The following is a 22,882-nucleotide window of genomic DNA, read 5'->3' as shown; positions in this document are numbered from 1 at the left end:
CAAAGAATGCTATTAGCAACATTTATCTCATAAAATTATTATTCCGAAGTCGGAGAAGAAGAAGAAGCTTTTGAAAGGTAGAAGAATAGATTTTTCTTTTTGGCCAAGAGCTTTGACCAAAGACGCACCCACAAGGCGGAGTGCACAGTGGGTGAAGTAACCCTCCACAGTCTGGGACGAGCCACTTCAGACAAGGACGTCACTGTTGTCGCTACGCAGGTACATACACGGACAAACATCTGGCCGCACGATTCCTGGTAACGGCCAACGTTGATGCCTGGCCCTTGCATCAAGCCTACACGTATTCTGGCAAGTTATTTTCTCCAATAAAAGGAAAACAGAGCACCAAATTTCAGGAAGGCTGCCTCTCGACCACACACACCCGGAACAGCGGTGGGGGGGAACCACCAGCAGGGAGTCAACACTCACCGCAGGAACCACACCGCCACCCAGTGGGTGGACACGGCACCTGCCACAGGGGAAAGCCCTCAGTCCAGAACATTCCAGGGCCACCAAGTCTTCCAAAACATGATTGACGCGGGAGCAATCCTCTGCTCCACAAGAAGGACCGTTCAATTCACAAAATTAAGACGCAGATCAGTGCTTCCAGAACACGTAGAGAACAGAGTGATTACTTCAAGAGCCCAGATGTGTCTGGGATTAAAGCCAGCTCCCACAAGGGCGCCCACCCGCCCAGCCTGGTCGCCCAAATTTCAGATTCCCACACACTTCAAGTCTCCCGAGGCAGAATATTCAGGGTCAAACCCAGGAATTACAGACATTTTTACAAGTCCTGAGAGGATCCTAATGTGTCAGGTCAAAGAATCGGGAATCGGGCATAAGCTTGGAAATACAAAAATAGAATAAAAAATTCCAGCAGGTTTTGTGGCTCCTACAGGTTGGGTTAGCCCTTCTAGGAAGTTAAATCTAACGAAGTGAACAGCGTGCCCCACGTGGACACGGCTGGTGAGGCTCCAGGGTCGTCGGGCTCGTCCTGAGGGCCCAGCACCGTGGCTGCGGACGGGGGAGATCCAGGCCCAAGTGGGCGTCTGCACCACAGCCAGGTGGACAGATCAGGAGAGGCGCTGGCCAGGAGGGCGGACAGCACGAGGGCCCAGCTGCTGGGCCCAGGAGACACTCAGTGGGGGGGGGGGGGGGCAGAGCCCCGTCCCCAGGCAGGGCCCCCGGCCCGCGGCATCGATGGCACCTTTCGAGAAACAGCAAGCAACCCATGAAATAAGAGAATTTCTTGTGTTTTTCTTCCCAAACAGGGAGTGAAGAGAATGCTGGATACGTAACATTTTAGTTACGTTACCTCGTTTCGATTTGGGGAGAAAACGATGTGATAAAGAACACGAGCGCCCCTGTCTGATGTCTCTCGGGACAAGTCCCACGGAGAGCACGCCCGGTCGCCAGAGGGGAAGGGGAGGGGTCCCCGTGAACCACGACCACAGGGAAAGCTGGGGGCACACAGAGATCCTGAAGACGAACCCTTCCATAGCCCCCGTCCCAGTGGCCTGTCCCCTGGTGCTGACCTCACCGTGTCCACGTGCACCGTGCCCGCGTCTGCGTCACTGTCCCGGGAAGAAACGCACACAGACACGGCATCCCTGTCTCAGAGAACGGGCCCGGGTGGTGAGAGGCGAACCTCACAGGATTGCCCAGCGAATCCCAATGCAGGGGCTGGGGCCAGGCCCACGGGACACCGTTGTGGAGGCCCTTCCTCAGCACAGACCCCCCGTGGCCAGCACGCTCGTGGCCAGCACGCAGCCTCTACGAGCGCCCGAAACAGACTGGCGGGAGAGTGCATCTAAGACCCTCCCGGCTCAAAACACCTTTCCGCTCCTGTCTCCTGACAGATGCTCACAACACCCAGCCTCCACCGCCAAGTCCCGGCCTGGACAGTGACGCCTTGCGGCCACCTCCCCCCCCCCCCCCCCCCCTGCCCGTCCTCTGTCCTCTGCACAGCCGTCCCCCTGTTCCATCACAATGTCCCATGCGTGACTGCCACCTTGCCTGGGAGTGTTCTGTGTCACACGTCCCCGACACCACAGCCTCGGACAGGAGGGTCCAAGGCCCAGTCGCCCCACGGCCCCCCAGGACTAGAGAGCACAGGAGCGGGGCAGGAGGCACCCAGGCACAGAGACCCCAGAGGAGCGTCAAGGCTATTTTCCAACCATCAAGTCCCTTTCTCACACTTCTCTCAGTCTCGTGAGGCTGGAGAACGGGGGGCACGGACACACGGGGCTACGGCAGAAAGGGCCCAGCCGCACCCCACGGGGTCACGGCCACATCCCCCCGGGAGCACCACACAGCAGAGGATTTACGGCTAATCTAACTGACTTAGATTGGAGGATTTTAGGTTTGGGGATCAGAGACGTGGCTGGAACATCGGGCCCTTCTCAACCGTGGCAGGTGCCGCCCCGGCCTCCTCGGAGCCACGGTGTCCTCCCACAGGATGCGTGCGCTCACGGAGGGACATGCGAGGCTTTCCTGACGTCCAGAGCGCTCGTGAGGGTGCCGCGGGGAGCAGACGCAGTGGTGGCTACAGGGCGTCTCTGTCACCTGGTCGAGCGCTGTTTCGCTCCTGACATGGTCACAGGTCAACCCCTCGCCCCCGACACGTTTCCTCATCACCGCAGCCCCCGCTGCTTGGCTCCCCCTTCACCTCGAAGCTCGAAGCTTCCCAGTCTGGCCCGACGATGATGAACAGCCCCGGGGCTCCTCCCAGCTCGGCTCCCATTCCCCAGACTCTAACCTTACCACCCGCACCGGCCACGCAGGCCCCTCCGTCCCGGCCTCTGCTCTGCCCCCCGTACGTGTCCACCTGCCCGCGCCCACAACGTGAGTCACACTGCGCACGCACGCAGCGCCCCCCAAGAGCCCCTGCCCCACTCCCCAGTGTCCTGAGGCTCGTTTCCTTTCACCCAAAGATAACCGAGAGGACACCACCAAATTTCTCTTCCCTCTGCTGCCTACTTCCAGACATTGAGAGACTGCTTTATGCGTGATAGTAACGGTATCAGTTGTTGGAAATCCGTGTTGGAAATCCGTGTTTTCATCTCTGTCAGAGGCACAGTTGACACAAACGCACGCAGTGTCTCTGTCAGTAAGAACAGGTGTAGACGGCTCCCGCACAGAGGGCAGCTCCACACCCTTCTCACGCTTACTCTGGGGTGGGGACTCGAAGTGCTCGAGGACCACAGAGCCCGCGTCCAGGCCACAGCCGCCGACCGGGGCCGCCGAGACCCACCGCTGTGCCCGAGGACACGGAGGGGCCGGGAGCGCGCAGGGGGCAGTCACCGGCCGCGCACGCGTTCAGGCACGTCTCCAGCCAGCATGGCCGTGCCGGCCAACAGCCCCGGCCTACCTGCTGTTGAGACAGACCCTCAGGCATCGGCGTCAGGATGGCCTCCGGGTGCCTGCAGTCCACGTCGATAAATAGATTCTGCTCCTCTTCGAGACAAGATCTGTGATCTGAAAAAAGGATGCACTCGTTTGACACCGAGACGGCACGCCCGTAACACTGCAGCGCAGTGAAATAGGCCGTCGAACCGATGCGTCGGGCAGACACCTCCATTTCCTGTGTTCTCTTCCCGCCTGGCAATGACTAGGTCAAAATTTTAACAAACCCAAGACGATATGCTCTCCACCAGAGGAACACCGTGTCCGTCAAAGTTTGAAAATTCCAATACCTTGGAAGTTTCATTTCAAAAGGCAGAGGGGCGTCATTTGAGTACCCAGTCGGTGAAGCCGAAATAAATACCTCAATTTCCTCGTCTATAAAATACGACACCCAGAGTCAGAGAAGGGCAGGTGAAAACAGCCAAGAACCCACAGTCAGTAATCGACGAAAGCTAAGTGGAGACTCTGTGTATTTCTTGACCTTCTGTGTGTCTTTCTCACTGGAAAAACACAGCTTCCGCCAGATCAAAACATTTAGACCAAATCTAAATTTATTTTTAAAAACTCAGCCGTCGCTAAATAAATGAAAGAATCTGGGGCACCTGGGTGGTTCAGTCGGTCGGGCCTCTGACTTCAGCTCAGGTCATGATCTCACAGCTTGGGAGTTCGAGCCCCGAGTCGGGCCTGCTTCGAATTTTGTGTTTCCCTCTCCTCTGCCCCTCCCCCCCACTCACAATCTGTCTCCTTCAAAAACAAATAAGCATTTTAAAAAATTTAAAAAATACATTAAGAAAAAAAGAAAAAAGAGTCCACAAAACGGCTGGAAAACAGAAAAGCAAAGGAATTCTTAGGTCATAGGACCCCAGAGATTATCGAATTTAAATATCCCAAACGCTGGCTGCATAGAAAAATTCCTGAGGAGCTTTTAAAAACCCCCCAGGGTCCGCACACCTATGAGGATGGCCAAAATCCAGAGCACCGACCATGCCAAGTGCACCAAGAGCACCAAGTGCTAGAGAAAACGCGGAGCAGCAGGGACTCGCGGCTGGTGGTCGTGCACACTGTGCGGCTAGTGTGGCGGTTTCTCTCAAAATGAAACCTGCTCTTTCCCCACAATCCAGCGACGACACTCCTCGACATTTACAAGGAGTTGAGAGCCTGCGTCCACGTATAAGCTGTGACGGACGTTTACGGCACTCTGTTCCCACCTGCCCAACCTTGGAGGCAACCACAGCACCCTCCAGTAGGTGACGGATAACTGAACCGGTGCGTCCAGACGGCGCAAGATCATTCAGCACTAAGAAGAAACGAGCCCTCAAGCCACGAACAGACATGGAGGTCTCTTCTTAAACACGTTACTCAGTGAAAGAAACCAGTCTGAGGAGTCTACACCATGGATGATTCCAACTCTGACCTTCTGGGGAAGGCAAAACCACGGACACAGCAAGGCGAGAGGCCGCCGGGGCTGGGAGGGACGAACGGTGAGGCCCAGGGGGGTTGACGGCAGTGAAGCTCTTCTGTGTGACAATGGATCCCCGTGGTTGTACTTTTGTCCCAACCCACGGATTGGGCTACATCAAGACATGCACTGCGGACCCTGGGTGGTGACAATGTGCCCGGGCGGGTGCATCAGCTGTCTGTGTGACGACGTGACAACGGGGGCAGGGGCGGATCTCCTGCTCAGTTTTGTTGTGAATCTAAAATCTACCTTAAATAATAAAGTCTTACAAAGAAATAGGAACAGAACCTTCTGGTGTCCAGACCCCTCCCTCGAGTGTCGCTGACTGGTCCCGGGGTGCTGGGCCCGGGCAAGTGCGTGCACATCCAGGCTGAGGAACCGTGAATTCAGCATTATCTTCCCATATCACAGCTTAGGACACGAAGGTCGTTGGGCTCAGGGACGTGCCTGACGACCTGCTGTGCCCCCGGGGGACCCCCGTGGGCCTCCTCCCTGCCTAGCTTGGGGCTTCAGGCCCGTCCTGCGTGCTGGGTCACTGGCCTGCAGATCCTAGTTCAAGGCCTGGGGTGGGCCAGAGTCGGCGTTTCTCCCCAGCGTCTGGCATCCAGGGCCCCAAATCCCAGGCTCAGCCCCTCTCAGACCCTGCCTCTGCTCTCCAGGGGCAGGTCCCCCACCGTGAAGGTGTTCCTCCTTGGGGTGCCCAGCATACTGTCAGCACCTCATCGGGGCCGTCCCCTTCCCAAGTAACCCACTGGGGCTCCGGACAACCTTTCCTCTGTCTTGTTTCAAGGTGAAGATGTTGTTAGCACTAAAATGTATTAAAAAAATCTAGTTTTGACTCCAATGACTTCCCCTTCCAGAAGCGTGCCTCACTGTCCTTTCCAGGCACCGGGATTAGCAAATGCTACACTCACACCGGCACTGGGTTTGCCTCTTAGAACGTCTGTGCAAACAACAAAGTCCCGTTTTTACAAGAACCGGTCAGACGCCCCCTGGGAGCGTGTGCTCTCGTCCACACTGCACGTACTAGCCAGGCTGTAAGGACACGCCAGTGCGTAGACATTTTCTCTGACGTCCGAGAATCCTTGGCCCACAGCCGGGCGTCAGCAGGAATACAGCAGACACAGCCCATCTTCCTGACAGACGGATGGACAGCACAGGCTACACCCCCCCTTGGTGAGAGTCTCAGAAAACCTGAAATTTCTGGAATCATCTCAGAGCTTCCCACACCAGCAAGAGCGTTCCTAACATCTCTGCTTAGAGCGAGACCTTCTTATAGCTTCGTCCTGGTGGGAAGCACACATCTGTATGAGGATACACCACACGCGAGATCACCCATTACCACGCCTTACTGAGAACAGACTTGCTGAGAATCATGCCTGACTGAAGTCCCAGGGTACCCAAGGGGGTTTCAGGAGACACAGCAGAGAGTGAAGCCCCCCGGGGCAGTCGAGGGGAGGGGGTTTCACTAAGGGCCCACGACGTGCTGGGAGGAAACAATAGACAGAGAAGTGATGTCTGCTACCTACGTGAATTCTCTTAACTTTCCGCTGCTTGTCGTGTGTGTGTGTGTGTGTGTGTGTGTGTGTGTGTGTGCGTGCGTGTGTCCCCGAGCTACTGCACAGGTCTGTGCAGGCCCTCAGCGGAGAGTGTGCACCCTCGCCCCCATTTGGGAGCTGACACCTAGGCGGCCCGCTGAGTCAAACACCAGCTGAGTCAAACACCACTGTGCTGAGGTTGTGTGTGACGTGCCCGTGGCCGCGCTCCCCACCCCGAAGTGCTGTGTCGCGGGGACCACAGGCTTGGAGCACCTGTCTGCAGGCCGGGCCACTGACCTGGAGCCATGAAGGACTTGGTCCTAATGAGAGAGCGGCCTCTCTTCACGGCAGCCTTGGTCTTCTCAAGCCCGTCTTTAGTGCCCTCCTTCGCAGCCTTCATCAGTTTCTGCATCTGTAAAAAAAAAAGGGAGAACCATGCGTGAGAAGCGGACCGTCGGTAAAAATCCACTAGCTGCTTTTAGTTTGTTTTCAAAGAATACCGTCAAGTAGCTTGGTCTTAAGACGTCGCCTGAAACTGGCTTTCTGATGTGGGAGCACTTACTTGCTTGGTGTGTGTGTGTGTATGTAACTTGGGCCACATTTTGTTTGTTTAAAAGAAAAAAACGAGGACGAAAAGCAAACTTGAAAAGCCAGCCCTTCTTTGACCTGGTTTCCTGCTGTGTGTAAACGGCAGCCTCCACTTTTCTTACGATCACTTACAAACACAGAGCCTGGCGGACATCAGAGGGAGCAAGTTAAACACACGCGCGCGCGCACACACACACACACACACACACACACACACACACACTCAGGCAGCCGGCCCCAGGTCACAAGGCAAACGCAGGAAACCAGGAAACACAGAGCCCCGGCTGCCTTCCTGAGCTCCCCGGGGGGCCAGGCCAGAGGCTCACGGGGGGCCCCACCGCAGGTTAACAGACGAGGAGGCAGACGGGCGGGAGTCAGGAACACCACTCCGCACCGTCACGCCGTGTAGGGAGCCTGGCTCACCCACCCCGGAGTCCTGTGGGCACTCCCGTGGGCCATCAGAGCCCAGAGCAGCACGGACCGACTCTGGCACACCCCTTACGCTGGAAAAGTCTAAGGTCTGAGGTGTGGGCTATTGGGCTCCAAGCGATTAGAGAAAACCCAAATGGCCTCCTACAGACAAAGCAGGATCCCGCCAAGGGGACGTCCACGCTGCCTGCTGCCCTGCTCCTCCTGCAGACTCCCTCCGGCACGCTCATCTGTCTCTACCTCCCTCCTCAGCCCGCCTTCCCTGCCAGCGTGCCTCAGGACCATCAGGGCTAACGCCGGCACCGTGCTGCCCGGTTACAGCGGGGGACGCGGCTGTCCACGCTGCACTGTGTCCCCGCGGAGCACACTGGTGTCAGACACGCACCGCGGCCCAGCTGTTTCTGTACGTCCTCTGTCTCCCGCCACCCAGCGGGTGACCCCGAACCACGTCCACGCCGCCCAGCCGGGGCCCCACCCCAGCCCCCACGGGCCACGGCCACTGCAGTCTCCCGGGAGACACAGCCACTTCGGGATTCTCTTGCGTCCCTTCCTCCCCATCCCGGGGACGTGCCCTCCACCACACTCGCCACCTCCCCGGCCACGCCTGTGGCCTCCGCCCTGCCCCACGCGCCCAGTGCTTGTCTGCCTGCAAGGCGTCTCGGCTTTGTCTCCTGACCCACACGGCCCTTTCAGACCCCTCCCTTTGTTAACCCACGCCAGACCCCTAAGCCTCGGCATCAGCCTGACCCCAGTCAGGGCCCCTGTCCTTGAGCTGTGATAAAGACTCAGGTTCCGGGGAACTGAGACGCCCGTCCAGGTCACACGGCAGCCAGGGAACAGCCGGGGCTCCTGACCCTCCCTAACGTCTGCTTCTCGCTGGGTGAAGGGTGTCCGCCTGGCCCGGCCCTCACCCACTCACCCCATCTTACTGCTCGCTGCCCCCCAACGCACACTGTTCGCCCTGCCACGCCCTACTATCTGCACTTGATTCCAGATTCCTCCATGGAGCTGGCCTCCTTCACGCTTCCCCCACGGCCAATGACTGAGCCCGGGGCTCCCCAGAAGACCCCATCAGGCCCCAGATGCTCCCGCGTGGGAACCAGCCAGAGGCTCCATGGAAAGAAGTGACTGCCAGCATTTTGCTCCCACTTTGGGGAGCCTGGGGCTCAAGAACACTCTGGAATTGAGCAGGCGACCATAACGGGAGACACTTATTTCTAAGTGAACGTCTATTGCAGGTAGACGCCGTTCAACACACACGAACAAACAACAGAACATCAGACAGACAGGTGTAACGGGAGTGACAATTACTCGACAGTGTCCTTGTAAAACACATCTCCGAGAACTGACTGCCACCACATTCAAACCTCGCGGTTCTCCGACCTCCGGAGCCCTTTGTACCCGGAAAGATGCCAAGGGCCCCAACGAGGTCCGTTTATCTGGCTTTCACTCATCTACCCTTACTGGATGAAGAATGGAGATTGACAAAAAATATCGAACTTTTATGAATATTCATTTAAAAATACTAATAAGCCCATTCCGTGTTATCTAAGTAACGCATCCGTGAAAAATTACCGTGTTTTCCCAAACCACAACATAGGCGGTGCTGTTCTGCACGGCTGGCCATCTCTCGCGGCCGGGGCAGCACACACACAGTGGAGCCTCGGGGAAACTCCCGTCCGTGCGTACGAGGACGAGAGAGAGGAACGCAAACGGTGTCTCGGGATTAATCTGACCTCGGTGACATCTGGAAGCCCAGGACCACACGCTGAGAACCAGTGTTCACACAAAAAGGGCCAAACTTAGTTTCCTTGCGCTGCTGTTTAAAGTACGGCCTGTTTCTGAACAAGCATTTTCCACGCGGCGGGTCGAGAAGTGAGCCACACTACCTTCAGTTCATGTTTCTGCTTTAGTTGCTGAATCTCTGTGGCTGCCACCGTGCTTGCCATCAAAGCTCTCATCGTTCTCTCATAGTGCTCCTTGAGACGGGTTAGGTCATGGGAAAGCTACAGCATAAAGAGACACAGTCTTCTCACAAAAACGCTCCCTCTGGTACTTTGAGACGATCGTACATTGCGAGGCCCGGGGGGCGGCGTCTGGGGAAGCCCACGCACCAGGGGAGCCCCCAGCTCTGGCCCACCGACTCCTGAGAGAGAAAAATGGGGCGGCTTCTCAGGAGACAGACTGGAGACTTTTCTGTGCCAGCCCAGGACAAGAAAGTGAACGAAGGGCTGAGGGTTGTCATTCACGTCCACGTGGACGACGTCACAAGGATCAGACGTGTAAATACGATACGTAAAACACTATTCCTTATGTCAGCACCAAGGCACAGGACACTGGGGTTCACGACTGCACTACAGGGCATCAGAATTTGGAAACGGGCGGCACCGATTTTTAAGTCTCCAAACTGACGTGCCTCGGCTGACGGGGAAGGGGCGAAATCTCGTAAGACGCCGTCCCCCGTGATCACGCACGCCCCAGACGTGGAAACCCAGCACTCAAGGCTTCTCGAGACAGCGTCTCCCATGTCAACACAGGCAAAGACACTGTGCGCTGTGAGCAAATTCTGACTAGAGAATGGACCCTTCTTGAGTTGACCTCAACCACTTAGGGTGCTCGGTGGACCGTTCTAACACAAGACTTCAAGGAGACCGCTAGGTCCTTCCCCCCTCCCCCCGCCCTCCCTCATGCTGGCGGTGCTCCCAGCGCCCCCGGGGTGTGGCCAAGCTGGGGCCAGGGCAGTGGGAAGACCCCGCCTGATTATCCCGCACCTTGAGCCACGGTGTGGCACTTCACCTGCTGCCGAGCGGCCTCTCGTGTGGCACTTCAAGGGCCTGCCTGGTAACCCGGGTCCATTTGGAGGGCGAGGAAAGCACGGTTTGTTCAGTGAGCGTGCGAGCAGCTCGTCAGCAGGCACCTGACACCCTACCCGCCCACGGAAGGACACCGGCGTGGCCTCGCCTGATACCCTACCCACCCACGGAAGGACACTCTACCCACCCACGGAAGGACACCGGCGTGGCCTCACCACTCTTCCCGGCACCTGTGCTCGACTCTCCAATCTCAAGCCCAGAGTGTCGGGTGCATAGAGTCAAGCATGAACACAGGATTAAGTGTCCGCTGTGCCAATGCCACTGGCAGAGGGGGTCTAAGGGACAGCTGTAGGACAGGAGGTGCTCGGGCCACCTTCCCAAAGCGGGAGGCTCGTCCTGAGCGTCACAAAGCAAGCTCACGGAGTGCGGGAACTAGGCCCCTGTAACCACCCGCCAGCCGGAGGTTCGTGGGGGCTTCAGCCAAGAACCCGCGCGTCCACGTACTGGGGGCCCAAGGCATCTACCCACGCTGTCATGGTGGCGAGGCAGCAACTACGGCCCGGCCTGCACCAACACAGAGTCACGCGGGCCAGGCTCCGTGCACCTGTGGCCTGATGCTCGGCCTCACACAGAAACCACGTGACATCTGCAGACACCCGTGGGGATGTCGGTGCACAACAGCCCTTTCACTAGCAGCCGGAGCCCACGGCCAACAGCACGGGCACAGCCGCTCGATGCTGAAAACCAGAATCTCATTAAGATCATGTGCCTCGGGGCGCCTGGGTGGCGCAGTCGGTTAAGCGTCCGACTTCAGCCAGGTCACGATCTCGCGGTCCGGGAGTTCGAGCCCCGCGTCGGGCTTTGGGCTGATGGCTCGGAGCCTGGAGCCTGTTTCCGATTCTGTGTCTCCCTCTCTCTCTGCCCCTCCCCCGTTCATGCTCTGTCTCTCTCTGTCCCAAAAATAAATAAACGTTGAAAAAAAAATTTTTTTTAAAAAGATCATGTGCCTCAAAAAAAGCGCTTGTAGGTCCCACGTCTGACAACCACCCAATTCTAGAATTCACACTCCCAATCTGTGAAGTTCCTCCTCCGACCTTCACTTCCGGAGACCCCTCCCCGCCACACACATACCTTCCACTCAGGACAGAGAACGTGGGGCAGCTTGGGAACCCCGGCCCTCAACATCATTTTGTAACATATTCTATCTTTAGACCTTCCTTTTTGTGTAGAAAACGTGGAAGTTCAAAACGCCCCTTAAAGGGAAGCAGGCTTGTGCCGCGTCTCAGAGAGACCCGATTCGGTCCAGTGAGCACAGAAAGCATGCTGTCTACACAACACAAAGAACGAGGGGACAGTCACATAGGACCCCCTGAGTGATTTCATTTATAAGAAGATAACTTCCCATCCTGCTACGATTACACTTACACCGTGAAATAAAGGAGCCTCCCCTGCGGCCAGGGTCTCACACCCTCCCCACACCCGGTACCAACGTCTTTAAGGGCACGTCGGTATTACGGGACGAAAATTCTGCAGTCCGTGCCTGTGCTAACACGAGACGTGTGTCTCTCATGCAGGCTGAACACATACTTGCTTCCTGTGGTTGCTGCGCAGGAAGGACCTGGGGACCCCATTCTTGCACTCGGAGTCACTCTGCTCCTCGTAACTCTCAAATTCACTGGAGCTCCATCCGTATTCCAAAGAGCTGTTTCCACCTTCATCTCCATTCTCGACGTCGTCATAAATCATTTCATCTGAAGGCCAAAAGGCCAAAAGGAAATAAAAAGAACACAGAATTCTCTAGTTATGTTTTACCGATCACCGAGAGCTGGGGTCTGGAAGCGTGTCGGAGACCCGCAGGGGCAGCGTGGAGCCTCGGGTCGGCTCCCTATACAGGTGGTGGGGAGCCCCTCCAAGGTGCGGGCAGAGACGTGCAGGGCCGACAGCGCTCCGATGAACCCCCAGCCCCAGGTGCATCCCGAGGGCTGCTGGTCTAGAAGAATCCACCATGACAATACAAAACAAGTTGCCGGCCATACAAAGATAAACCCACGGAATATGAATGAATTATGCAAGTGGGTGATAGAGATGCTCAAATACGAACACGTGAGGCTCACGGGAAACAGTTCTAAGTTTTGCCTTTGTGAGAAAAACCGTCTCATAAATCTCATCTATTACTGTTTTTAAAATATTTTCATCACATGAGTCATGCAGAATTAGTGAAAAACACGTTTATGCCACCAAATACGATGACGGGGGCTCTTTACTTTAAAAATTCTGCAGTCTTTAATTCCCATCTTTTGTCTCACAATCTCTGTTCTGCAAAAGTGAATTCCCGGAGCAAAGCGCCCTTGCGGCCACCCCCAGGGCAAGGCACACGTTTTACCAACTAGCCCACTTCCTTTCTGATACACGCAAAGGCCTCAGGTCCCAAGAAAGTAGTTCTGTGAGACTCCCTGACAATTACAGAACAATACTCAGTGGAAGTAGAAAACACACATGGAGTTTTGTGCGCTGGGACTTTCCGAGAACAAAAACATCGTTCTACAAACTTCTGGAACATCAGTGTCTCTCTAAGTTCTCCTGCTTATTAAACACATGAGCATGAAGGGTTATTTCAGCTGGAGTTTCTCAGGTATAAATGATGTGCTAAGAGTGATTTCTGCTTAAACTATCACTGAAGGCGAGTACCATGTGAGATAAAGACATTTCCACACCTGGGAATACATTTTTGTTTCTCAATTAAATTTATTCTCTGGGCACCTGGGTGGTCTAGTCAGCTAAGTGTCCTACTTTTATTTGGCTCAGGTCATGATCTCATGGTTCATGAGTTCAAACCCCACGCCAGGCTCTGTGCTGACAGCGTGGAGGCTGCTTGGGATTCCCTCTCTCCCTCTCTCTCTCTCTCTGCCCTTACCCTACTCATGCGTGCACACACGTGCACACTCTTTCTCTTTCGAAATGAACACTTAAAGAATTTATTCCATATGCATCTTCAGTCATCCTCTGTAACAAAACTTGCGCTTAAAAATTTTTCAGTAATTAAACCTCGATTAATAGATTCTCTAGGGCCAAGAGCAAGCTTTGTAGGTATAGTGACATTTAGAGGCAAATATTTGCTTTCACTGGAAATGAAAAGTAGATACAAGGTTGTCACTGAGGATCTCAGATTACTTGGCGTCAAGTTCTCTCTCCACCGAATTCAGATTAATTTTGAATATAAAACAGAAATCCAAACTTCTGGTTAAAGGCTCTGAGAGTAAATGTCATCTGGGTAAGAACATGCGACATTTGAAAACGAGCTCATTTTCCAGAAGCCACGGGAGCGTGGGTCAGCCACAGGTCAGTGTATCTGCCCTAGATGACCACCAACTGGGCAACTGGGTCAACAGGGCAGGTGGATTCCAGGGATGTGGCCAGACCCTGACTCAGCTGCCACGCAGGTCGGGGCCGAGAGCCATCCTGATAAAGGCAGGTTGCCATGGGAAGGACCTGGTGACCTCCATGGCCTGGTCGGCAGGAGGCATGCAAATGCAGAAATGTGCCTGTGCACTGTCCCCCGGTGTGGCTCATGAATCCTGAAGCTGCCCGACTAGCACTCCCTCCTCCCTCCATGAACCCCTGTGGACATCGGGCTACTCTGTGTGCCAGAAACAAGTCCGGACGCATAGCTGGGCGGGTGTTGCCCACACCTGCAGAGGGACGTCCAGCCTGTGGGGGCAGAGGCGAGCTGCAGGTACACCCAGGTCAACTGGGCGGCTGGTCCTGGCTCTGGGGAAGACGGCCGAGGGTCCTGCTCTACTGTGAGCCCTGCTCTCAGGCGGGCTGGATGGCTTGTCCATCTTGGGGAGGCAGGAGCTACCAACGCCAGGCACCATGGACCACCTCTAACTCAGGTACATCTCCACTCAGCAGTCAGAACGTGGGAAAATAATGCTTCTCCAAGTTCTGGAAAAGGCAGTAGTATCTGGGCCTCACCCGCACACTGAAACTTTCAAGGACTCTGAAGAGCCTTGTTAAGGACAGATGACTGATGCTTTGTGAATTACAATGCCCTCCTGAGCTCCCAGATGCGCAGACTGGTGCTTTCTGAGACCAGACCGAAAAGCAAGCACAGCCCCAGGGCCTGTGTTTCTCCCACAAGGCCAGCGAAGGGAGAACTGCTCTACGTGGCTGGATTTTACTTGGCAGCAACCTTGCTACCTGCCCTGGGCCAGGACGGACCTAAGAAGTGCCACTGCAGTGGCAGTGGCCACACAGTCCTGTGAGTGTGCTTAATGCCACTGAACCGTGCACTCTAAGCTGGTTAAAATGCTCAATTTTATGCAGTGGGCACTTTACCACAAAAAAAAAAAAAAAAAAAAAAAAAAAAAAAAAAAACAGAAAAAGTAACCCTGGATGGTCATCATCGTATCTCATAAGAAATTCTTCAGTATCCTGCCAGTATCGTGACAGAACTTAACCCAAAACGGCCATATTTTGCACAAAGCACACAGGCCTCCACTCTCCCTCAGACACCTCTGTCTCCCCAAGTTCACCAGCTGCACAGCTGAAGTCCTGAACAGCTGGAGGAACCTCAAAGACCTAGTGCCACCTACTTCACTAAAGAATATAGTTACTTATCAAATATGGAAATGCACCAAAAAGCATACAATGGCAGGCCTGTCTGTAGACCCCGCCCAAACCCTGCTTCAGTGCCCACTCCTGTAAAGGCAGCAGCACAAGGCAACATGCATACAGCCAGAGCTCTGGCCCCTCCGCCAGGCCAGCAAGAATCGTCCTTGGCTTGTGGCTGTCCACTTACCTCTGAGGTGTGGGTTTACCCGAAGGCCACATGCAGCCTACCTCTGTGTGTCTTGCTTTTTGCTCAACATTGTCTTTGGCTGTATACACACACACAAACACACCATTTATTCATTTTTAACTGCAATATAATGGTCTGTTGTATAAATTCATTGCCATATGCTGATCCCTTCCCCGAGTGTGGGGCCACTATGTTCCCCTTCATCTTTGGCTCTTTACAAACGGTGCTGCAGATAAGCATCCCTGCACATGTCTCCCAGATAGCGGGCACGAATTTCTCCAGGAAACACACCTGCAAGGGAACCACTGGTTTGTATCACCATTTACACGTTAGCTAACTCTTACTCAAGTGTTTCTCAAAACAACTGCAGCACCAAGATGCTTAATGAGACAAAGAGCAAAGGGCCACAGAGGGAGCCAGAACCCTTTGTGATCCTAACCAGGGAGGGTCCTGGCTGATGTGGGACTGAAAGCAACTGTGGACGCCCATCAGGGTCAATATACCAAGGGAACTGCGTAAAAGAAACACATTAAGACATCTTTTATGGCCACAAAAGTTTTGAAAGTATTTGTGGGAACCTTGAGCAGACTCTTATGTATTCAACAAATAAAGAGAGTACGAGGGAGGTATTCTTTCAGCTGACAGTTCAGTGACCCTTGGCTGAGTCCACACACATCAGGGCCCTGCCGCGCGCTGTCCTTACAGGGACGTGGCTGGCTCTATGCAGAACAGCTGTCACCTTTAGTAGGTAAACTACTGGCAGACCTTTTGCTAGTGTTTTGGATTTAGAGGGGCCAGATCAACGTTCTGTGTTGGCAAAGGCCTACCTGGTAGCATAAATTACCCAAAAATAAAAATTTCAAGCTTGTTTTTACAGAAACCAGTCTTTAAGTCCCACTTTATTTGCAGCATGTATTTAAATAACTACCTAGGAGCACATTTATTGATAAGAACTTCCAGTTCTGTTTATAAAGGGACCCAAATGTCAAGTGTTTGTCTCCCTCAACGTAGGAATCTCAAGGGCAGGGGTGACTGTTAGCTGAAACTAAACCGGTGCTCGGTATGTAACAGCGTCCAAAAGCATTTTGGAATGAATAAACTACCATGTGCTTTTAACTCTTCATCAGTTAGTACGCTGGATGTGGATTATAAGAATGTATCCTTTTTAGGTTGAAAATGCTTCCTTCTATTATGAGTTTTTAACATTGAATGGCCACTGAACCTTGTCAAGTGCACTTTACGGAAATACTAAGATGAGCCTATGGTTTATGTCCAGAAGTCTGTTCCTGTGGAAAAGGTGGTAAAGGAACCTGCTCATGTTGAAGGGTCTGTCACCCCCTGAGACCAATCTGAAGGGTTCAGGTCGGCTTTTGCTGATTTGTTGGGCTATTACCAGATTTGATTTCTTTACATTTTCATCAGGATGCTCAGCGTCACCTCTTTAAGCGAAGGGGGCTCTAAGTTTACACCAACACCCTAAGATGGGTTCCCTGCTCCTGGGTAGCTGGGGTCCGCTGGGACTACACGCAGAGCCGAGGAACTCTGTTCCCTGACGGTTTAGCAATTCTCAGACGAGGACACTGGTCCTAGTGGGCTGCCGGGCAGATTAAACAGTTCATTCTAGATTGTGAATCGTTAGACATTAGCGTGTTCTACTTCAGGTGCAGTCCACGTTTCAACTAGTTGATATCAAGGTGTTTCTAGAATCCCTTCCTGGCGTTTGTCTCTACCACACTTTCTTGTTCCTGATCCATCCTTCGCTTCCCTCTCCTCCCGACAATATCTTTCCTTCCTAACACTACCAGGGGCTTGTCTGTTTTTGTATTATTTTTGGAGAACTGCTCTTGGGTTCTGTTGATACTTTCTGTTGTTTCTTTGTTTTCTAACACTTTTGCTGTTATCATTTTTTGTCCTTCTACTTTCGCTGAGTTTGCTCCGCTCTTCTCTTATGTCACGGAGCAGAGGCTCGGCTCACTACTCCCCCACTGTCTTTTCTTAACAGGTGCCATCATGACTGCAACTCTTCATTATTTTAAATCTTCCCCATAATATTTTATGCCATATTTTCATTATTATTCAAGTCATAATATTTCTACTTTCCATTCTGTTTTCACCATTGTCTGTGAGCTAAGTACTAGTATTATTTTTAACTTTCAAGTGTTTCTTCCCATTGATTTTTTCTACTTAGGGAATGAGGCCTAAATGCCAATTGTTAGGCATTTCTTAATATTTGCTTTGAGGAATGCTATATGGTTTTTATAAATATTCCATGTGTTTGGAAAGAAATTTCAATCTTTAGGTTAATCATATACTATATTCTTCCGCAGTTTACTAATTTTGTATCCAGTATCCAAGACAGTGGAGGGAACGGTCTTAAAATCTCCCGCTCTAATTATGTACTTAACTGTTGCTGATTATTTCTCAGTCATATTTTGCTTTCTGTATTTAGAGGCTGTCTTGTTAGGTACACACAAGTTTAGAACTGTTATAATTCTCTCTGGTGAAGGACTCTAAACCTAATGTTTTATGGCCTAAAATTCAATACGTTATAGTAATACTGGCTATATTTTGGTTGGAATGGGCCTTATATTTCTTTTTCCATCCATTTACCTACAAATGTTTTATATCCTTATACAGCTGTCACAAAAATATGTGGCTAGCTTTGCTACTTCATCCAACCTGAGAATTTTTTTTTTATGGGCCACTGGATTCAATTTATATTTACCATAAGTAGCAATATATTTGGACTAATTTTGCCATCTTTTTTCATGCCATTCGCCATAGTTTCTTACTTTCCATTTTCTTGCTTTCTACCAGACTGAGATTTTCTCTACTGGTTTGGGAGTTAAACAATCCATTTCTGTTCTTTTAGTGGTTACCCATAAGATGCAGACCTGACCTATCACAGCCAAAAACACACATCATCATCTATGCACAGACTTTAGATGTTCAGGGTCAGTCCACCCTCCAGCTGACAGTTACCACAGCCTGGGGCTTTGGTCCCACCCTGCAAATGAAACAACACTATTACTGCTATCTTGGTCAATACTCCTTTCGATTCATTCACAAAGTTATTATTTGCTCACTGTCGTGTCTGCTTCTCATTAGGTTCAGTAACCTTTTCCTTGAAATGCAACGTGACAGTTTTTAGAGTCTGAGTGGTAAATCTCCCCAATCTTTATCTAATACTGCCTTTGCTTCCCTCTTTTTAAACACCTGTGTTTTGGTATGAGTGGACTGATTTGTGCTCAGCAGTTGTTAAGTGTATGTGCCTAGGTATGGATTCAGGCTTAACCCTGCTTTGAACTTGTATTTCTACAATCTGAGAACTTAGATCCTTCCTGAATTCTAGAAAAGTATTGGTACTTCCTTCTTCTACCTTCTCATTCGTATCATTTATCAAATATGTGCTAGTACTTAGCCTCCATATTTCTTACCTTTCCACTTATACACTCCACATCTTTAATTCCCTCTGCTTTACATGTATCAACTATCCTATTTACAGTTGTAACACAGGGGTGCCTGGGTGACTCAGTCGGTTAAGCATCCAACTTTGGCTCAAGTCATGACCTTCCTGAGATTGAGCCCCACATCGGGCTCTGTACTGACAGCTCAGAGCCTGGAGCCGGCTTCCGACTCTGTGTCTCCCTCTCTCTCTGCCCCTCCCCTGCTCATGCTCTGTCTCTGTGTCTCAAAAATGAATAAATGTTAAAAAATAAAATAAAATAAGGTTGTAATACAGCCACCCACATCTATGTGCTCAAATATTCTACCCCATGGTATCAATGAGGCACTATAAGACATAATAAAATCCGTAGGAGCTGTGTATCTAGGGTCTGTGTGCACAGTGACCAGTCATTTTTTACACCCAGCGGGAAAGACTGATAAACTGAACCTTCTAAAACTCAATTTCAGACAACTCAAACCTGGTTCAGAGTCTGAATTTTCTCTTGGCACGTCGTCATAAATGGCTTCTTCTGGATCTGGAATAAAAAGAAGAAAACTTTCAAAACCGACCAACACCAAGTACAATGTCCACTGTTCAGGGCCACAGTCTCACACGATGCTATAATGATGCAGAAAGCTAGTTCCAAAGGGCAGACACATGCACCTTCCCAAAGCAGAAGTTTTCTGGGGACTGAAGGATGACGCTCTACGTGAGCCAGGTATGAATGGGGAATTTTATGGTTTCTAGGCCAATGTAGCCCATTATTTTGTGTTCACCTGCACGTCTCTATGTGGCTCTTTATAAATATTTTTCAGCTTACGAAGTTAACGTGTTCCAATGTACAAACAATACAGAGGTGCCATACACGGTTTCAGAAACAACGGGACAGCCCAAGAGGTGCTATGTTAACAGGAAACCTAAAATAAGTCGATCATCTATGATATCTTGAACTACTGGATATGAAAACTGGGCACACGCAAGGATGAGAATGTTCACCTGTTAGGATAAAGTCTCTCCGACTACACTATGTGGAACGTTCGTGTCCTCTGAGACTGTAACACGTTTTCTTAAGAAAAGGTCGGGATCCTTCCGGGCCAGACTACTGAGCGAATACGGCATGAGAAGGTCGTGTACGAGAGCAGCAGTGAAGCTAGAAATGCATTTCGGTATTTGTAAGTTTGGGCCTTCGTGGAAATCAACCACGTTGTGAGGTCGGTCTTACACACTGAAAACCGCGAAGGTCACCACGACTAAGCAACAACAAGAAGATAAAGTAAGTACTCCCAACTCTGCCTCTGCTCTCAAGCCAGTTACATTCTGGGGAGGGGGAAGGGGGAGGCAGCAAACTCGGGAAAGCCCCTCGTTCTCCTCCTGCCGTCAGGCCCCCGTGTGACAGACACCCCCTTCCTTGTAATAAGATTAACTGCAACTGTGATATGCATTTCCACTCCCGACAATGTGTGGGATGCTCGACTACGCACCCGTGAAAACCACGGCCGTGAAGCCCACGAGTCCGCTTACGTGCAGATCTGATTGTGACACCTGCACGAACCTGTTTGTGATACTTTATTGTAAGAATGCGGTACGTGACACATACACACAATATAATCGAAGGTGTATGTGATTGGTAAAGCTTCCAGTCACCAGCAGGCACCAGTAGGGAGTCAAAAGTTATATCCAGATTTTTTACTGTGGGGGTGTCAGCGCCCCTAACCTGTGTGTTATCCTAATTAACTGCCACTGGTGCAATAAAACAAGTAATGGGAGAAAGTCACACAAATTTTACTCTGGAAATGAAAGCGCTAGCGAACAGGAGGAAAATAATTTCATCCCTTAATGATCCCCATTTAGCGGCCCCCTAGCAGAATCCTCTCCTTATGCTAGGTTCTTTGTTTGACAATGTCATAATTAAAACCAGAACACGACACATTCCAGGAGATAACTGAACAATCAGGAGACAGTTAAGATGGTTCTTCCTTGTAAGTCAATCATAGAAAATTACACAGAAATTAGTGAGCCAGTAGATAATAAAGGGATAATTGGAAAAGCCATCTTTACTTTTTTTAAAAAATTGAAAGTCAAATCTAGTTAAAAATAGCTCAGCTCTCTAAGCCACATGTGGAACAGAAGGTCTGGTATGCCATCTGGACAGTGGGCTGGCTTCACCAGCCATCCACCCCCTTTCCAAAATGGTAGCCTGAAAAAGCATCTCCGTGAGAATCACAAGAAAATGCCTGGTAACGTCTCCGTGGTAACTTGCTGAGTGTGGGCCCGTGTAAGAGCATCAGTTCCCCGGACACGGGACCATCGTGACAGGACCCAAGGACTGTACTGGGAAGAAACAATCAGGAGGAAACCCGTGTGGGACGGGGGGAGCAGAGATGTTCTGACTGGAAACAAAATAAGGGCTTCACAGAGCCTGGGGACAGCAGCGACAGGCAGCTCTGGTTGGTCCTTCAGGGAAACGAATGCAGTTCTGAAGGGACGTGGGAATAACCAGCGGAACCCGGCAAACACACATCGACCCCTGGGGCGGCGTCCACGCGGGGCCTGGCGAGGATGAGGGCACGCACGGCCCCGCCGGCTTCCCGGAGGTCAGTGTACTTACTCTCCATCCACGCGGTGTTGGCCGGGTCCGCCGCCCACCGGGCGAGGGCACTGTCCTCCTTAGGCGCTCGCTCGTCACTGGGAGAAAACAAACCAGGAGACCACAAGGGTGAGCGTGCTTCCGGTCAGGACGCTGTCGAATGTCCCCAAAGGGTACGTGAGCTCCAACGTGTGCATGCTGTCCCCAGATGTTACTCTGGGCGTCCTGTGCTGAGAACGTCTCCTGAGTCGCTGCCTATGCATTTTATGTATGACCCCGCCTCACACCCACAACGCGGACGTGTATGGAAGGACCCACGCCTGTGGTCCCACCACACCTTCCCACTTGGCTTTTTCGGGGCCCCTTTTACAATAAACACTTAGACTTAAGCCCTTGAAAAGTCAGTGACCTCCGCCCTAACCATCTCATTAGGAACCAGTGCCTGACCTCGCTCTGTATCTACGGGGACAGGGGACGCCCTCCCCCGGCCCCCTGCACGCACCCCATTTCTGGGATACGTGAGTAATACACCTGGGGCCTTCCCTTCCCTTGTGCATGGGGGCGGGTGTACCGAGGCCGTGCCTTCAATCCAAACGCCCCGGAGGCTTCACCCCCACAGTGGTCTCTGGGACGCTCAGGGGGCCACCGGCTGACACAAGCAGGGGCTTCTGCCCCCTCACCCAGCAGGTCAGAATCTGCATGTGCTCGTTTTATCCGACCAGCCGCGGCTTCTCAACACAGACGCCAGGTTCAAGCTTTCATTCCCAGCGGTTTGTATGTGCTTCCGAACGCCCGCCACGTGCCCGGCACAGGTGCTCGCACAACAGAAACAGGAGAAACGAGGTCTCTGCTCCAGGGGGCCTGAAGCGTCTTCCAGTTGTTCGCCAGAACTTCTTGCGGGCCTGTTGTGTGCCGCACACGGTACCGGCTGCAGAGACACGCCCGAGTGACAGAGGGGCCTTCTCGCTCCGGGAAGGGACCTCACGCAGCCAGAAATAAAAAGTGCTCACGACTCAACTGGTGCTGTGCTCTAGTGCGATGGTCCCGGGGGCCAAGTCACAGGGTCACACACAAGGATAGGAATGCTGTCCCGCGGGCTACGGCAAGCCTCTGGAATGCTTTATTCAGAAGAACGACAAGGTCGGCTTCACTCAACACAGCTGGGACAAGACCAACCTCAGGGGCCCGTGGTCTAGCGGAGCTCTGCAAGGAAGAGCCGAGCGCGGTGTGGAGCGCTTCACGGGAAGGGAAAGAGGCTGGAACTAGGGTGAGTGCTCAGAGACAACCATGCGCAGCTCGGAAAAACGCACACGTGCAAAGGACAATCATTCGTATGGAGTTAATGCCACACTTCACGGTAAGTGACAGAGATGGCGGGGGTCACTGCAGCGTGGTCTCTTCTATCATCATTTTTGTTAGTTTTCTGAAAGTTCTAATGGTTGAATGCAAGATTTAAAGGCCAGGGAAGATGGCAAAGGTCTTAAAAATGTCCAGGTCACAGACACTTTAGCTATGCAAGCATGTGCGACACAATACGCTACATTGTGGATGTGTGTAAGAAAAGAAGCTGAGTCCGTCCCCACACTTAGTTGAGGAACGTGTCACATAAAAAAAAAGTATTCTCACACTTTTCAAGTCTAAAATTACATTAAAATGAAGTTAAGCAAAAAAACAGAAAATCTAAAGCAAAAATGGATGATATTTAAACTGCTCCCGAGTGTTTCTGTAGGTTTAAAAAAGGTTGCTTTCCGTAGATTTTAAAAAAAGGTCGCGCTTTGGAAGAGAATCTGAGCTTGCCCTCTCACACCACTTCA

The 22,882-nt window shown here is 52.1% G+C and overlaps 1 protein-coding gene across 6 annotated transcripts in view; it reads right to left on the bottom strand.

Annotated features, from left to right (window-relative positions):
- The window catches only part of ARHGEF10 (Rho guanine nucleotide exchange factor 10), a 103,275-nt gene that overhangs the window by 47,187 nt on the left and 33,206 nt on the right, over positions 1-22,882 (bottom strand). For 4 of the 6 annotated variants that reach the window (XM_045055175.1, XM_045055174.1, XM_045055173.1 and 1 more), the window contains exons 6-11: positions 21,090-21,166; positions 18,960-19,016; positions 11,820-11,983; positions 9,309-9,425; positions 6,700-6,814; positions 3,371-3,477 (exon numbers count right to left, since the gene is read on the bottom strand). In XM_045055175.1, the coding sequence (XP_044911110.1) occupies positions 3,371-3,477; positions 6,700-6,814; positions 9,309-9,425; positions 11,820-11,983; positions 18,960-19,016; positions 21,090-21,166 (637 nt within the window). The remainder of the gene's footprint in view (positions 1-3,370; positions 3,478-6,699; positions 6,815-9,308; positions 9,426-11,819; positions 11,984-18,959; positions 19,017-21,089; positions 21,167-22,882) is intronic. The other 2 variants (XM_045055177.1, XM_045055176.1) reach the window with 1 other exon arrangement.

Source organism: Felis catus, chromosome B1 (genome assembly GCF_018350175.1).
Source record: "Felis catus isolate Fca126 chromosome B1, F.catus_Fca126_mat1.0, whole genome shotgun sequence".
Lineage (NCBI taxonomy): Eukaryota > Metazoa > Chordata > Mammalia > Carnivora > Felidae > Felis > Felis catus.
The sequence above is the reverse complement of the archived record's forward strand: the minus strand, read 5'-3'. Positions and strand labels throughout refer to the sequence as shown.